Source organism: Apodemus sylvaticus, chromosome 4 (assembly GCF_947179515.1).
Source record: "Apodemus sylvaticus chromosome 4, mApoSyl1.1, whole genome shotgun sequence".
NCBI classification, from domain to species: Eukaryota; Metazoa; Chordata; class Mammalia; order Rodentia; family Muridae; genus Apodemus; species Apodemus sylvaticus.
In genome coordinates, this window is record NC_067475.1 from 79,303,045 (window position 1) to 79,319,823 (window position 16,779).

The 16,779-nt window shown below is 54.2% G+C and overlaps 1 protein-coding gene across 1 annotated transcript; it reads left to right on the plus strand.

The window, feature by feature from the left end:
* The first annotated feature begins 4,261 nt into the window (after nucleotides 1-4,261).
* On the plus strand, nucleotides 4,262-15,980 carry Rhbg (Rh family B glycoprotein). The gene is made up of 10 exons (XM_052178680.1): nucleotides 4,262-4,505; nucleotides 10,605-10,791; nucleotides 11,247-11,397; nucleotides 11,505-11,652; nucleotides 13,267-13,433; nucleotides 13,674-13,811; nucleotides 13,980-14,113; nucleotides 14,544-14,665; nucleotides 15,433-15,506; nucleotides 15,657-15,980. Exons 1-10 carry the CDS (start codon nucleotides 4,328-4,330, stop codon nucleotides 15,723-15,725), a joined length of 1,368 nt encoding a protein of 455 aa, XP_052034640.1. The 5' UTR covers nucleotides 4,262-4,327; the 3' UTR covers nucleotides 15,726-15,980.
* Nucleotides 15,981-16,779: the final 799 nt, after the last annotated feature.

The window sequence follows — 16,779 nt, forward strand, 5'->3', positions numbered from 1 at the left end:
AGCAAAGTGCCTGGTGTTTTATTCAGACCCGGGTCCAGTCTTTCTCCCTGCCATCTCAGGCTATGCTGGTTCTGGTGGCAGCCGCAGGGGTCAACCACACCACCCCCAGCAGAAACACAAAGCTCTTGTGTTTAATGTACCTTTAGTTTTTGGATTAATTGAGGCTTTTTTTTTTTTTTTGGTTTTTGTTTTTTTGTTTTTTTTTTTTTGTTTTTTTGTTTTTTTGTTTTTTTGGATTTGGTTTCTTCGAGACAGGGTTTCTCTGTGTGGTCCTGGCTGTCCTGCAACTCACTCTGTAGACCAGGCTGGCCTCGAACTCAGAAATCCGCCTGCCTCTGCCTCCCAGAGTGCTGGGATTACAGGCATGCACCACCACCGCCCGGCTGGGGCTATTTTTTTAATTAAAGAATTACATTTACTTATTGTACACGCAATGCATTTGTGTATAGCAGGGGACAGTTGGGAGAGTCGGTTCTCTCCGTTCCCCATGTGGCTCCACAGGATTGAACTCAGGCCATCCGCCAGGCTTCGCAGCACGCCTTCACCTCCTGGGCCATCTCGGTGACCCCTTTGCCATCATTTGAAGCCACAGCATCAGGGCCGCCATGGGCCTCAGAAGCTCCATCTCCTCTTGTCCAGCTTCGTCCCGAAAACTCAGCGAACGTGTTGTGTTTATCCCGTTGATTGTGGAGACAATCTCCAGGACCTGAGGCCAACGCCCAACATGCGGCAGTAATAGAAATGGATTATATTACATGAAGAAATGAATGGAAAGGGAAAGAAGAAATAAACAAGATATGAAAACTATTAAATGAAGAGATGGGCGAAAAGTTCTTTTTCTCCAGGTAAGCACAGCACAGTGAGTAATCTGACCTGACAAACTTTCTCAAAAGCCTGTATTTCTGTGTGAGGGTGAGCGCTCGTGGATCCCAGGGACAACTCGGGTCTAGTGTCCCCTTCCACTCTGCGGAGCCTGGCTGTCTCTTACTGTTTCCGCACAGTCCACGATCTCTGGTCTGTGAGTCTCTGGATGCTTTTCCTGTCTCCATCCCTCATCTGCTACAGAATGCTGACTTTAAAGCTGCCCACCTCCCACATCAGGCTTCTCCCGGGACCTACACAAGCACTTTCACTGCCTGAGCCATTTCCCTGAAGCCCCACGGTAAACTAAACAGAGGCTAACATGGAAATCCTCTAGAGAGAAATAGGCATTTAATTTTTGTCCTGCCTTGCTTTGATATGTAATACACACATGTGACAGTATTCTGTTTACAGTGGCATAGTGGCTTTTGGTTTGGACAAGATTGAAGCCTGGGGTTCATCTAACTAGAACATGGGAAGAGACGAGCTCTCTGGCATAGCCTTTCCGTTGTTCTCACAGGAGAGGGCTGGGGTATAAAGGAACTGTCCTTCAGGTCTTCCCACAGCTATCGCTTCCTCTCACCAGAGTCCCAGGTCAGGAGTGCCTCCATCAAAGCACTTTGGACTGTGATTTGTCTGCTCGCCTCCCCTGATACACCCTGCCCAGGGCACCACCTAGACATTGTTCTGTTACATCCCCATGGTCTAATGCAGTGGCTAGCACACAGTAAGTACTCAATATGCATTTGTTGGACAAAAGAAAGTTCTTCCTTTGCCTACACTGCTTAAGAACTGGGTGTACCTGGGATGTTACCACATACCTTTAATACCAGCACTTAGAAGACTGAGGCAGGAGGATTGCCTTCAGTTTGAAGCCAGCTTGGACTACCTAGTGAGATTGTCTCAAAACAAAACAAAACAAATGCAATGATGTGCTATCTTATGCCTGGGATCCTAGTCTTGGGAAGCAGGAGGCAGGTGGATCCTAAATCCAAAGCCAGCCTGAGCTACTTAAGACCTTGTCCCCAAAGAAAAAAATCATGGGAACAGGAGGGTATGCCTGCCCTACCCCCCCACCCCAAGGCTCCCAGCTCCTGCTCTTTGCATGGGGTCAGCATCTGCCCGGCTTCTGCTGCTTTTCCTGAGCCTCAGAGTGTTGAAGCTAGTGACCCATTTCCTGCCCTTGCTCAGCCAATCAGATGAAAGTAATCTCCACAGCTGTGGAATGCTCGCCAAAACGCCAGCCATCTCTAGGAATTATTTGGAGTCCTTATGGGAAATGCTTTTATTCTCACTCACAGACAAGGAAACTGGGGCCCAAAGGACACTCAATAATCTGCTTGAGGTCATACAGCATAGATATGAGGGAGGAAGGAAGGAAGAGAAGGAGGGAAGGAGGGGAGAGAGGAGGGGGAGGGATGTCGGGTGTCTGTATGGTTGTAGCTTTGCTGGTTCTGTGTTTGCCCCCTAAACCTACCGTGGTTAGACTAACAGGGACAACAGCTCCTAGAACCCCAAACCAAGGCGGCAAGGAGAGGAAGCAGGTGGCCTTGGCGGAGAGCATCCTGGAGCAAAACTGAGTTACTCAGTAACCTCAGACACTCAATTCTCCAGGGACAACCTGCACAGGCCGGGCCAGGGCAAGCAGGAGACACCGACTCCCCTTGGCTTTAAATGCTTGGCTGGTCATGACTGGAAGCCAGAGATGTAAAGTCAAAGATTGGGCAGACCTCAAGACTACCCCGATGGAGACTGGTGATACGGATGTCCCTCAGAGGCCTGCAGTTGAGAAAGGAGTGGGGCCTGAAGCCCATTCCTTCACAGGATCATAGGAGGGGGGACCAAGGGCCAGCGCTCAGCAGGCCATCAAAAGAGCCAAGAAGATTGCTTGATGGGTGGTGGGTTAGAGAGTCTTCCCCGGAAGCAGGCAGGCAGGGGAGCCTTAGAGAAGGTTTTTAGGGTCTCGCTGTATTGGACCAGAAAGAATGCCGGCTGGTGTCTGTCACATAGTATTAACACCTCAAGGTTACGCGTTATGAGGGAGTGAATGTCCCATATGCTGGCCCTGCTCTCCTGCCTTTCCAAAGAACTTCTGACGCCCTCCCCTGACACAGCGACTGAAAAGCTAACATCTGCTGGGCTGGGGGCCTCCAGGGCCTGAGCTGTTACATCCTAGTACTAGAATGTCTGATCCCAACCCTAGGACCTAGCCCAGGGTAGACACTCCACGAGTATCTATTGAATGAATGAAGAAGAGGAAAGGGCGAAGTCGGGCCCTGGAGGAGTGGTAGATGAAGCGTCCAGGAGATAGGAGGTTACAATCAGACCAGAGCTCTTCCCCTTTCTCTAGTTCTGGAGGCTTAAAAGGCTGTTCCCGCCCAGAGCCTGTCTAGACCCTCTGGAACAACCCAAACAGCTGCTGACCCCAAGGGGGGCTCAGGAGACGCACCTGGGACAGGAGATGCCCCCCCCCCCAGGGGTCCCATAGATGCGGAGTCTTTTCGCTTCACCTTTCTACTGACTGAGGAGTGATGGAGAGTTTCTGGACAGGGCCCGAATGGTCCAGCAGAAGCTGGGCCGCCAGAGGCTGATCTCTGGTCGTTCATGTGCCTGGCCGGACCCTTGGCACAGGAAACTGACACCTAGAATCCAGGTGCCCTCCCAAGTCCACACAAGGGCAAGGAGCAGAGGGCAGCAAGCTCTCCTACCGTCTCTGCCCATTTCTAAGAAAGGACAATGCCCCTGTGGGCTGTGCGTTTCAGAACTCAGAGTGCCAGTGTCTCTGCCTGCTACAGTCCTTCAGGGACCATGGCTGTTGGAGCTCAACCAAAGGTGGCAGAGGCTGGGGCTGGAGAGATGGCTCAGCAGTTAAGAGCACTCACTGCTTTTCCAGAGGCCCTGAGTTCAAATCCCAGTAACCATATGGTGGCTTACAACCATCTGTAATGGGATCTGATGCCCTTTACTGGTGTGTCTGCAAAGAATGGCAGTGTACTTACATAAAATAAATAAATAAATCTTTTTAAAAAAATATGGTAGAGGCAGCGACTTCTGAGAGGGGCCATCTGGTTTACCTCTACAGGCAAAGGAAGATCCAATATTAATGTGATTTCCTTCCTGTTAGCCAAGGGAAACCCGGTAGGACCTTTAAGGGCTAGTAGCTTCTTGGATGCCACTCTCTCACACCAGGTGTGAAGGGGCGAAGGGGCGAGCACCTTTTCCTTTCTCACCAACTTCCTGGCAGCTGGGGCAGAATTGGGGAAGCTCACATCTCACCTGTGCCTCAGCAGGGCCATGGGAAACAGGACCTGACCTGCAGGGCTAGTCCTCGCCAACCTCGAGCTGAGGGGTGGGGCTCCCCTAGGAGCAGCACGGCCTCCGAGGGGCGGGGCCTCACCTTTGCGGTGGCAGGAGTCCGCTTGGCCAGCACAGCCGCGCTGGAGCTCGGGAGAGCACAGCCGCGTTCATGGCCCGCGTTCCCCGCCACCGGCGCCTGGTCCTGCCGCTGCTGTGCCTGCTCTTCCAAGGCGCCACCGCCCTCCTCTTTGCGATCTTTGTCCGCTACAACCACGAAACCGACGCTGCCCTGTGGCACTGGGGCAACCACAGTAACGCGGACAACGAGTTTTACTTTCGCTACCCAAGTGAGTGAGGGCAAGGGCGTGGGACACCGAGCCTCCAAGCCCCGGGTGTGTAGGGAAGGGCGTTGGTGGGTACTCCTCCCACCAGATGACTGCCAGGGCTTTAAAATAGTCCCCTTTCTCTAGTGTCCCTCTTGTTCCAGGCACTGCTGGGGATGGCACGTGCTCTATCTCAGGCTGAGGAAAGGTAAGACTCAGTCAGGGTCTCACGGTGAGGGGAGCTGGGGTTTCGATCCAGTTGTAAGTAGGTCCAGTGCTATCCACTGTCTCACCTTCCACTGGCTAATGTGGCTTTGTCGATGGAGTCCAGCTTGACCTCAGGAAAGAGAATCTTGGTGGGACGGCCAGGTAGGGTGCTAGAGGAGACGACCAAGAATTAGGTGTGAGATTCCCACACGCACAGGCGTCGAAGACTGGTTTCGGACAGGCGTTCCAGGTTTGAGAGTGAAAAGACACAGGACCAGTTTGCCAGATTCAAGGCCAGCGTGAAGTGGGCTAGGGTAGTGCTGGGCAGGGCATTATCACCTCACTTATTTCACAGTTTAGGGTGGCTACGGTGTGCCCACCACGGGGTCACACTGCTAGAACAGAGCTTACACACCATAAACTTGACTGCTGACCGTTTGCTTACTGATAAGGTTCTGGACGGGGAGTTAACCCCCAGATGGAGACAGAGCATCTCCTTCAGGGTTGTATGTAACTGAGGCACTGGACATCTGGGACCAAGCAAACTGCCCCTCCCTTTAATGCTCAGGTCAGTTTTCTCTAATTCCAGTTCCCCGTCCAAGTGACAGGAAGAAGCTTCGTGTGGTGGCTTGTGCTTGTAATCCCAGCACTCCCGTGGGGGAGGCAGGAGGATCTGGAGTTCAAAGCCAGCCTCAGCCACACTGTGAATCTGAGATCAGATTGAGGTAACAAGACCCTGCCTTGAACAAACAAGCAAACACCAAAAAAAGAGTAAGGGAAAATGCAAATAAAGAAACAAAGTTATTAGCATCCACTTTCTACAGCTGAGCTGGTGGCAGGCTGTCCCCACCCCACCCTGCCCTGGTCCCAGCAATAGGAACATAGAAGGCTGAGGGAGACTTTGGACTGGCAGGAAGCACCAGACCCCAACCAACCACAGCACCGCCTCCTCCACATTTCATTCCTAGTTGTGGCAGGGATTGGCAACATTCAGGCCTCAGAAGCTAGGATCAAACCAAAGCCCAAAAGCTGGCCTTAGACTGCTGGACACTCACTGTCCACAGATGCTGGGGGTTGAGAGGAAATGAGGCAGACCAGGGGAGGAGAGTGCTGGTTGTCTAAGAGGGTCAGGAATTTAGATCCTCCAGCCCTGTTTGTTCCCAAGGCAGAATCCTGCCTTTCACAGCGGAGGTAGCTCTGGCTTGCCTTCCCAAGAGGGCAGCAAGGACCATGGCAGAGTTGCTGCCTCCTGCCCCAGGGTTGATCTCTGTGGACTTTGAGCCCACTGTTTGGGGAAAGCTAGGCAGGAGGGAGATGTGAGGTTCCTAAAGCCTGTGGCTTTGATGAGCCGGGTCCTCACCTGTCCCTGTGTCCAGAGGAAAGGGTCAAGGCCAGAGGGCGGGTAGAGGCCACCCTTTGATTCAGAAGATGAAAGGAGTCTTTGGCGAGTATTGACTGGCCAAGGCCGCAGGCATGGCTACCCTAAGGGCTGTCAGGAGATGGCCAGTGTCTCCCCCAAAAAGATAGGACAGGATGGACCCTTAGATTCTGTCCACCTCTCTCAGATCAGATGTGGACAGAGAGCCAGGAAGGTCACTCACCTACCCAAGATCACACAAAGAGTGGAACAAGAGCCAGGCCTCTTGGTTCTCTTTCTGGAAGCCCCTGCCATGTTCAGGTTACCCCGGTTCACCTTATCTTTTAGGCAGGGTCTCACAATGTAAGCCAGGCCAGTCTTCAGACTTAGCATCTTCCTACCTCAGTTTCCCAAGTACTGGAGAATCCGGGCTTGAACCCACTGTACCCTGCCTACTCTACAAAGCTACTCTTACTCTGCAAAGCTAGTGATTCAAACCGGGCAAGAGCCAGAGAACTGCCCGGCACAGAAAGGGCTCTGAACACCTCAGGAGGCCCTCAGGGGAGGCCTGACTCACAGCAGGGGCTTGACCAGGATAGAAGCAGGTCTCAGGAGCCGTGGCGGCCATGGTGCAAGGCTGTGGCTGTGGAGGCTGTGGCTGTGGAGGCTGTGGCCGTGGCCTGCCCTGGGAGGATTCAGCCTGTTTTCTGGAAGCTGGGATAGAAGAGGCTCTGAAGTGGCAGCCCCCAGCCTCCTCCTCTTCATGCTTTATAGCTGCCCTTTCCAGAGGAAGCCCTAAAGGCTTAGAGAGACCTCAGGTCACATGTCCAAGGTCACAGGGTCAGGTGTGTGTAGATGCTGAAATAGCAGCCCGCATTTTGCCAGAGTTTTGGGGGGTCAGGAGGAAGCTGGAGAAGGGAGGTGCAGCGGTGGCCCCAGAGGGCTTTATTTGTTCCGTCCGAGACCCGGTATCCCTGGTATCATAAGCGCAGGCTGGCCTCAGACTCATTATGTAGGCCAGTCCGGCATTGACCTTCTCATCCTCCTGCCTCCCCCGGTTTGCGTGGCAGAATACAAGTGTGTGCCACCATGCCTGGCCGGGATTGAGTTTTCAGTGCAAACAGAAGCATTTTAAACAAGCTCAGAGCAGTTGAGAGAAGTTCCTGCATGAATGGTCTCTGAGGCTGGCCGCCCAGCCCCCTTTGGTCTCTGCCTGTCCTTGGACAAGAACAGAAAGAGTTTCTCTTCCATGTTTGAACAAAGGAAAAGGACAGAGTCCCAAAAGAGTGCAAGCTATCCCCGTGTGGTAGCACACACCTTTAATCTCAGTACTAGGGATCTCTGAGTTCTAGGCTAGCCTGGTCTACATGATGAGTTCCAGGACAGCTAGAGCCACATAGTGAGACCCTGTCTAAAACAAAAGCAAGCAAGCAAACAAACAAACACAGAAAGAAGAAAAACAAAAAAGCTGTTTTTCTCCTTTCTGTTGTGTATATGATGTGGGGGACCCCGAGGAACAGGCACTGGGGTGGCCGCCCATTGTGGAGTGCCAGAGGCCTCCAGACCACACTCGCTGAAGCCCGAGGGGCTGCAGACCTGGGTTGCAGGAATGAGCCAGGCACCACTAGATTCTCTGGTCCTGTTCTCAGCTCCAAAACAGCAAAAGCTTTAGCTTCTCTCAGGGATTCCTATTTGCACCCCAAAGTTCAGCGGCAGCTTTCAGCTTGCTGTGTATCTCAAGATCAAATAACACAAAACACAGGCTTGACAATCGGTCTCTTCCTGTGAGAAATTCAGGGTCATCCATGATAACAGCGAATACAAGCTGAATTTCATTATGAAAATTCTTGGAGCCAGACGTGTTTTGTTTTGGGGCGTGTATATGTATACATAATGAAATGTCTTGATGGAACTCATGTCTAGACAAGCATTCCACCAATACCCAACATACACCACATATACAAATAGCCTGAAGGTGATTTCCTGCAGCCTGTGAAGTGAGCCTGCGCTTTGAGTAAAGCCCATTAGATGAGGCCCTGGGTGGGTGGGTGGGTTTGGGATTTTCCACTACCGCATCATGCTGATGCTTCAAAACTTTGTGACTTTGGAGCATTTGGGGTTACCAGTTTGGATAGTGAACTTGCACGAGGAAAGACAAGCAGGGAAACGAAGCTAGACATCTGAAGGGGGAGTCTCAGGAGTGTGCATGCACACACGCACACACGCACGCACGCACGCACGCATGCCGCTGAAGCGCTACCACAGCTCCCAGCTCCCAGTGCTAACGAAAAAGGTCAACGTGAAGGGAGGTTCTCATCAGAGCCAGCAGTCCCCCTGTGAGGCTCTGATTCTCCAGGGTCACTCCACCCTCGGGAGCAGGAACTGACTTCCTGGGTGGCAGCTATACTCCGGAGCCCTGTCCACAGATGCTCTACACATCTGTTGCTTGCAGGTGGGAAACAGACATTCTCAGCCAAGTGACATTTCTCAGCCCCAGAGAAGAGAAATTCTCAGGTAGAGAATGAAAGGAGGGCGTCTGGGGAGTGTGAAGGCGCTGTCCCCTTGTCCCCAGACTTTTGCAGAAAGGGCCCTCCCACAGGCGTTCTACTGGTGGGTTTTGTCTTTGCTTATTTCTGTTTGTTGGTTGGTGGGTTTGTTTTTTGAGACAGCCTCATTACATAGCCATAGTTTCATGTCCTGAAACTGACCCACTATGTAAACCAGGCTGGACTTAAGCTCAGAGAAGGATCAGCCCATTTCTGACTCCCAAGTGCTAGGATTAGAAAAGATGTGCACCACCACACCTGGCCTTGTTCATGATTTTATTTTTTAAAGATTTATTTTATTTATCTAAGTACACTGTAGCTGTCTTCAGACATACCAGGAGAGGGTGTCAGATCCCATTACAGATGGTTGTGAGCCACCATGTGGCTGCTGGGAATTGAACTCAGGACCTCTGGAAGGCAATCAGTGCTCCTAACCACTGAGCCATCTCTCCAGCCCCATATCCCATCTTTCACGTGGGTTCTGTGATCGTCAGACTGGCTTGGTGGCCAAGGCTTTGCCACATAAAGCCTTTGCCTGCTCTCAATCTTCATCTCCCTTCATGCTGGTTCTGTAGAACTAATTGCTCAACAAATTATCTGTATAAATCTTATTTTTAGTATAATTGTACTATTCATACTGGTGTTTTATGCAGAAAGCAAACAGAAAAGGCCCCACATCTTCCTGTACAGAAGCCCCACTGAACTGCCCAACAGCTCAGAACTGGCCACGTGTGGTCCCCGGGCTGTGAGCTCAACACTTAGGAGTTTGAGGCAGGACATCCAGCATCTGAGGTCAGCTGGATGTCACGGTGTGACCCTGTCTCAACAGAGCAAGTGGGATGTATAACATAAAAAGTTCAACATATAGAAAGAAACAAATGGGGGCTGGAGAGATGGCTCAGCGGTTAGGAACACTGACTGTTCTTCCAGAGGTCCCGAGTTCAAATCCCAGCATCCACATGGTGGCTCACAACCATCTGTAAAGGATATGATGCCCTCTTCTGCTGTGTCTGAAGACAGCTGCAATGTATTTATATACATAAAATAAATAATTCCTTTAAAAAAAGAATCTTAAAAAAAGAAACAAATAAAAAGGCAGTCTTCTCCTGAGGATGTCTGCATGACGCACAGATCATTGCAGGAGTCTGGGGGGTCACTACACTGAGCTGTACAATACAGTGGCCCTGCCCCCATCGATTCCTTTGGGGGAGGGGTTCTCAATCCCTGTTAACAATTCAAAGCCATTTCCTAAATAATTTTTATTTTGAATCTCAAAATAGGGAGGTATAGACTTTGAAAAATGAGAGATGAAAGTTAGATATCACGAAGGACTTCCTTGGGGCCAGGGAGATGTGTGTAGGAGGTGAAGAGCTTGCTGGGCGAGCATTAGGATCTGAGTTCAGCTCCCTCGGCACACAAGTCAGACATAGCAAGGCTCATTCATGATGTCAGCACAGAGGGCAGAGGGGGGCAGGTGCCAGGGCTTGCTGGCTGTCTCCTCTGGTCGTGTTGGCGAGTTGCAGGTTCACTGAGGAGCCCTGCGTATGAGGCAGAGGAAACGCATCTACCTCTACACACACACACACACACCTGTGTGCACTCACCTGTACACATGAGAAAACCGACACCCTGGACACAGGGAGAGGGGGACTTTCCAGAAGGAGGAAGGAGAATCTTGTGTGTAGAGGAGACATGGCCGCAGCAGGGCCACAGCAGCAGGGAGAACTGACATATCTCTGTTGGGGCCAGGTAGGTGAGTGGCTGCTGGAGCAGGATGTTCTAGCTCCTTCTCTGAGCAGGGAATAGCAAGGGCAGCCTGCCCCGCTGCCACCGCGGGCTGAAGGCTTTGTTCCGGCGCTCATGGGGGAGGCAGTTATGCCTGGGGAATTCGTCCTGCCCACAGGAGCCCGGCACTGGAATGGCTTCCGTTGGTTGGTGGGTGTGACCAGACCAGAGGAGGCCTCATGACACCCCCTCCGCTGCCTCTCCTTCCCCTGCCCTGCCCACCCCCAGGCTTCCAGGATGTGCATGTCATGGTCTTCGTGGGCTTTGGCTTCCTCATGGTCTTTCTACAGCGGTACGGATTCAGCAGCGTGGCCTTTACGTTCCTAGTGGCCACCTTCACCCTGCAGTGGGCCACACTGCTCCAAGGCTTCCTCCACTCTTTCCATGGTGGCCACATCCACATTGGCGTCGAGAGGTGGGCATAGTAAGCCCCTGGCTCCCCCAAAGACCCCACTCCCCAAAGGACGAGCCCTGACCTTCGGGTCTGCTCGCTGACTCCTGCGCTGCCCCCAGAACCACCTTCTCCAGGCCACATTCTGCCCTCACTGTCTGCCCTGTGTCCCCACACACTCACACACCCCTCTCTTTAGTCCTCTGTCACCGGATCTCCTAGGAGGACAGGCAGCCAGTGAGGCATGGCTCCTCCTACCTGCTGCTGCTTCAACCTAGAGTGGGCTTAGCCCATCACTTCACAAGGGCTTCTCCCTCCTCTCCAAGGGTGGGTGGTCCTCCTGGGCTACCCAGGGAGAGGCGTCCCAGCACTGACCCTCCTCGCCGCGCCCTGCACGCCCGCGCCGCGCCGTGCCCCTCTGCCCGATGGGGCCGGGAGCCACTTTGGAACCACTTTCCTTCCACCCTCCGCGACTGCAGCTTGATCAACGCCGACTTCTGTGCGGGCGCTGTGCTCATCTCCTTCGGGGCTGTTCTGGGCAAGACCGGGCCAGCCCAGCTGCTGCTAATGGCCCTCCTGGAGGCAGTGCTGTTTAGCGTCAATGAGTTCATACTGCTCAGTCTCCTGGGGGTAAGTCTGGCCAGGAGGGGGTGAGACCTGGGTGTCCGTCCAGCTCTGGGATCGGAGAGGTGGATGGAGGGCAGGGGCTGCCTCACTACCTCCACCCTTCTCCCCAGGTGAGGGACGCCGGAGGGTCTATGACCATTCACACCTTTGGGGCCTACTTTGGGCTGTTCCTCTCACGGGTCCTCTACAGATCCCAGCTGGAGAAGAGCAAGCACCGCCAGAGCTCTGTCTACAACTCTGACCTCTTTGCCATGATTGGTGAGGCCCTGCTGAGAAAAGGGGCGGGGCCTGCAGAGCACCTCGCCTTAGGAAGGTCTTCCGGCCCTGCCTTGCTTTGGGTCCTTCCTACCGGCTCGCGAGGGGCCTGCGATCTGTGCTCATCACTACCCCTAACTTATGACCCAGTACTGGGTACACATATGTCCATACCAGGCCCTGGGGTCTTCCCAAGTCCACCTCAGTCCTGCGTGAAACTTTCCTGGCCTACGCGGCCCACGTGTGGAGCCATCCCAACCCCCTGCGAAGTTCTTCCTCCCCCGTGGCCCTGCCAGCCCGGGCCACCTGTGCTTGAGTTTGCTTCCTCTAAGAACCCCTTCTCCTCACAGCCCCAGAAACCCGCACTGTCAGGCAGGAAGTCGGGGCCCCGGATCCCCCAGGGCACAGTAGGGCCTGTTTCCTCCAGGTTCCCACCTCGGCCTCTGTCCTCTCTGCCCTCTCTGCCCTCCCAGCCCGCCATCTGGAACTCATGTTTCCTTGGGGTGTTGAATATGGCCGTCGGTTCCCGCTCTCGCATAGGCAGGGCTGGCTTGATCTCCTTGCCCTCTTCTGGCGCACTGTGAGACAGCTGAGCCCGCGTTGCTCTGGGCAACCCTTCCTTCCTTCCCACGAGAAGCTTCCGGGTAAAGGGGTGGGGAGGGGATGGAGGGGTCAAGTCGCCTGAAGCCTGAGAACTACCAGCACTTGGGAGGCAGAGGCAGGCAGATCTCTGCGTTCAAGGCCAGCCTGGTCTACAGAGGGAGTTCCAGGACAGCCGGGGCTACACAGAGAAATCCTGTGTCAAAAAACAAACATCAACAACAACAAACCAAGGAAGAAAGAAAGAAAAGGAAAACAAAACAAAACACACACACACACACACACACACACACACACAGAGAGAGAGAGAGAGAGAGAGAGAGAGAGAGAGAGAGAGACTTGAAGCAGCCTGTTCAAGACCTGCTTTTTGCCCCAGTGCCGAGCCGGTACCCCCAGCATCCTGGCCCAGACCCCTGAAGCCTGTAGGGGCCACCTTCTCTAGAAGGTAGCTGAGTTGGTACAGCCACCCCACCCTCACCCCCACCCCCCACCCTCACCCCCACCCCCTACTCCCATCCCCCATCCCCCTATATATGAGTGCCCACAGCTGCTGTCTGTTAACAGCCTCTACCTGGCTCCTTCCCTTCCTTTTCTGGTTCTTTTGGTTTGGTTTGGTTTCCCTGTGTCCCTGGCTGTCCTAGAACTCACTCTGTAGACCAGGCTGGCCATCTGCTAGCCTCTGCCTCCTAAGTGCTCCCACTGCCCCACCCTTTTCTGGTTCTTAAGAGAGGTGGTGTGCTGGGGATGGAAGCCAGAGTGCGGCATGTGCTGGGCAGGCAAGCTGGCCTGTTGAGCTCAGACCAGGTCCTTCTTGAGCGGTTAGGCCTGCTGGGCCGTGAAGCAGACATTTAGGGGCCTTGCTCTCCCAACGCTCACTTTAGGAAGATGGTGTTTTTATCAGTTCCAGGAACTGGCGCGCAAACAGGCGGCTTAGTAATCACTGACCTGTAGTGCAGCGCCCCCTGGTGGCAGGGCCGCTCGCTACCAGATGCTCACCGTGGCTACCCGCTTGTTTAGGGACCATCTTCCTGTGGGTTTTCTGGCCCAGCTTCAACTCTGCGCCGACGGCGCTGGGGGATGGGCAGCACCGGACCGTGGTCAACACGTACTATTCCCTCACCGCAAGCACCCTCAGTACTTTCGCCTTGTCGGCCCTTGTCAGTGGGGATGGACGACTGGACATGGTATGGGGAAGTGGGTGGACAGCTCGACAAAGGGAAGAGATAGTTAAGCATGGACGTCCCCAGGGGCAAGCATTGAACCTCCGTCTGCAAGCAGGGGAGTGGGATTAGATCCGGGGTGGGGGGAGTATATGAAAGCTGGCGAGGTGGTATCTAGGTGAAGGAAGATGTAATGAGGGCGGGCGGCTGCGATGTGTGGGCATGACCGTCTATTAAGATACCTTGGCGGTTTTGTCCTTTAAGGTCCACATCCAGAATGCAGCGCTGGCCGGAGGTGTTGTGGTGGGGACATCAAGTGAGATGATGTTGACACCCTTCGGGGCTCTGGCAGCTGGCTTCCTGGCTGGGACGGTCTCCACGCTGGGGTATAAGTTCTTTACGGTATGGTTGCTTCTCAGGACAGGGACTAAATGTGGGAGGGAAGGAACCTGGATCAGTGACACAGGATTCCCAGACCTTCTGCTACTTCCCCACCAGGTCCTGGATACTGATAGATAGATTGATTATCCACCCTGTTTATCCAAGCCTGACTATCCCCCTATCCTCCAGCCTGTCCTTGAATCCAGATTTAAACTGCAAGACACCTGCGGTGTTCACAACCTCCACGGGATGCCAGGGCTTCTGGGAGCCATCCTTGGAGTCGTGGTGGCCGCGCTGGCCACCCATGAAGCTTATGGAGATGGGTGAGTTCCTCCTCTCCGAAGTGAGAGCCAAGGGGGAAAAGATTCCCGCCTGTTCTCAGCCACCCATTTGGCCCCACCCACCAGTGCGGTGAGAGCCCAGGGCCGGCCTGGCCTGACCTCCTGGTCAGAGCCATGCATGGCCATTAGGTAAACAATCTTCCCGTCAGGTCCAGGAAGAGAGGATAGCCTTGGGAGTCCACATCTCACAATGTGAGGGAGAAGTAGGGCAGGCAAAAGAGACCCTTGACTGGGTTCTGAGAGGTGTGTGGAGTTGTCTGGCTTAGGAGAGGAGGGCGCTTGAAGTGGGCCTGACTGGGCAAAGGCCCGGGGGTCCCTGGACACCCTCTGACTGCCCGCAGGCATGAGTGTCACATGACCAGCCCTGGCTGCCTGTTCCGCATCCATCTTTCCCTGTCTGGTCTCCCTTCAGCCTGAAGAGTGTGTTTCCGCTCATAGCCAAGGGTCAGCGCAGTGCCACGTCTCAGGCCGTGTATCAGCTCTTCGGAATGTTTGTCACACTGGTGTTTGCCGCTGTGGGTGGCAGCCTTGGAGGTGAGCAGCTTTAGCTGGGCAGGGTGTCAGGTCAGAGCCCCCAGGAGGGGTGCCCAGGAGGAAGGGCAAGGGCTGCTTGTCCTTCCTGTAGGCTCACTTCCACCAAGACCCTCTCAGAACCCCTGCCTGTGACGTGAGGGGGCAGCATGGCCTCTGAGTGAGAGGATGCTGGTGTCAGACCACACCCTCCAGAGGGAAGGAAGGCTCCTCTCTGGCTTGTGTGCTGACTTTCTTGTGTTGCTCTCTTGTGCCACTAGCAGGAAGGGGGCCTAGCTCACCCTGGTTCTAAGCCTTCCACAGAGGCTGTCTGCTCACTGGTCCTGGACCAGACATCCCCTCCTGATAATCTGGCCTTAAGAACAAAACCTGATGCGTCACATCCCTACCCACTGGCACCCACCCTCATGCTGAACTCCCTATGGTCTAGTCCCCTGGTCGTGCTTCATGCGATAACTGTCCCCTGGGCCCTCCCATGCGGAAGGCCACAGAAAGGTGAGCCACTATGTTTCACACTAGAATCACGATGCAGCCAGCCGCAGCCATGAAGAAAGTCTCTCAGTTCTACCGACTGGTCTCCTTGTGGGTAATTTGACAGTGGAGCCACCTTGCAGGGCTGTACCTTCTCAGAAAGGTGGACTCAACAGCCCTTGGCACAGGCTTGGGTCCACCACGTTGTCTTCAAGTTTACCAACCTGTGGCCCTGGGTGGCAGCCTCTCCCCTGGGCAGGGATGGAGGACCCTTATACATCCTTCCTTGTGTCCACTAGGGCTCCTGCTGAGGCTTCCCTTCCTGGACGCCCCTCCAGACTCCCAGTGCTTCGAGGACCAGGTTTACTGGGAGGTAAGATACCCACTGTTTGGCGTTTGTCCCCCGAACGGCCCCCTCTCTACTACCCTGCCTTACCTTGGGCTACCGCTTGCCTCCTTCCTTGTTTGTGGGCTCCTTCTCAAGGCCCCCTGGAATGTTCCTTCACCCCTCCCTGCTTTGCAGGTACCTGAGGAGCCGGAGGCTGAGACCCAGAGGCCTCTGCGGGCTGAGGAGCAAGATGTCCAGGCCTAATTGCTGTCAGCATGCCACTGTCCTCAGGGAAGACAATGGCTCCCGCCAAGAGAGCCTTCTCTGCCTTTGTCACTGTTGTGCCAGGAAGCCTGCCACCCCCAGGCAGATCCCCCTTAGCCTGCACCTGTGGCCAGAAAAGGCCCAGGCCAGCCCTAGGTGACTGCCACCCCATTGATCAGTGTTACCCTGTTCCAGAGACACCCAAGCCAGGTCCACTCTGGGTGGGAAGCTTGGTGATAAACAATCTGCCACCAAGGTCGCTGACACCTGTTTGTGCCTCTCCCGTTCATTGCTGAGGCCAAAATCTTGTGGCAATCAAAGACCTTAGTGTTGACAAACCCTTCTTGGGTCCACAGAACTCCAAGATACTAGATTCTACTGTATCTATCCCAGCTAGCTCCATCCTCTCCAGGGGAGGCATTAGTGCCCAGAATGTCTGTGTCTCTTTTTGCTGCTGTCCTCAGATCCTTCCTGGTCCTTACCTAACTGTTGCTGCCCTGACCCTCAACTGGCTTTCCACTGCTGAGCAGAATAGGAAGAAGTCCAAGAGGAGCGTCAAACGGTGATCTGCCCTAAAACCTCAGCAGGCGGAGGCAGTCATCACCCGATGCCGGTTCATGGCCTGGTCCTGACCATGTGAAGCAGAAAATAGGAAGGGCCTTGTGGTTCTGGGGCTGTGGATGAGGAAGGCAGGGGGCGCTTGGTGGTCTGACTTATTTGACCACCAGAGGGCGCTCTAAACCAACAGACGATGCCACCTCGCAACCTCCCCCCCCCCCCCCCCCAGGTCCTTGCAGCCTCCTAACCGTCCTAGCCGCCTCTGCCTCAGGCAGCCAAGCCAAAGCCTTTCCTGAGCTCCGCCCCTTCTACCCGTCAGGTGATAACCAGAAACTTCCTATCTCATCCCACTCGGGGCGACTTCATCCCTTTGGCAGGCAGGAGCCCCTCCTGGCAAGAGCTGACCATAACTACAGACTCCTCTGCCTCCAAACTAAGGCCCCTCAGTTTTGGGAAGAACCCAAAAAGTAAGGACACATCCTGGGCTCCAGTTGCC

Excerpts from the sequence above, each read along its gene's own strand:
- Rhbg (XM_052178680.1), top strand. The coding sequence starts at position 4,328 with ATGGCCCGCGTTCCCCGCCACCGGCGCCTGGTCCTGCCGCTGCTGTGC. Across the intron at positions 11,398-11,504 it reads TACTGCTCAGTCTCCTGGGG|GTGAGGGACGCCGGAGGGTC; the intron begins GTAAGTCTGGCC and ends CCTTCTCCCCAG. Across the intron at positions 14,114-14,543 it reads CATGAAGCTTATGGAGATGG|CCTGAAGAGTGTGTTTCCGC; the intron begins GTGAGTTCCTCC and ends GTCTCCCTTCAG.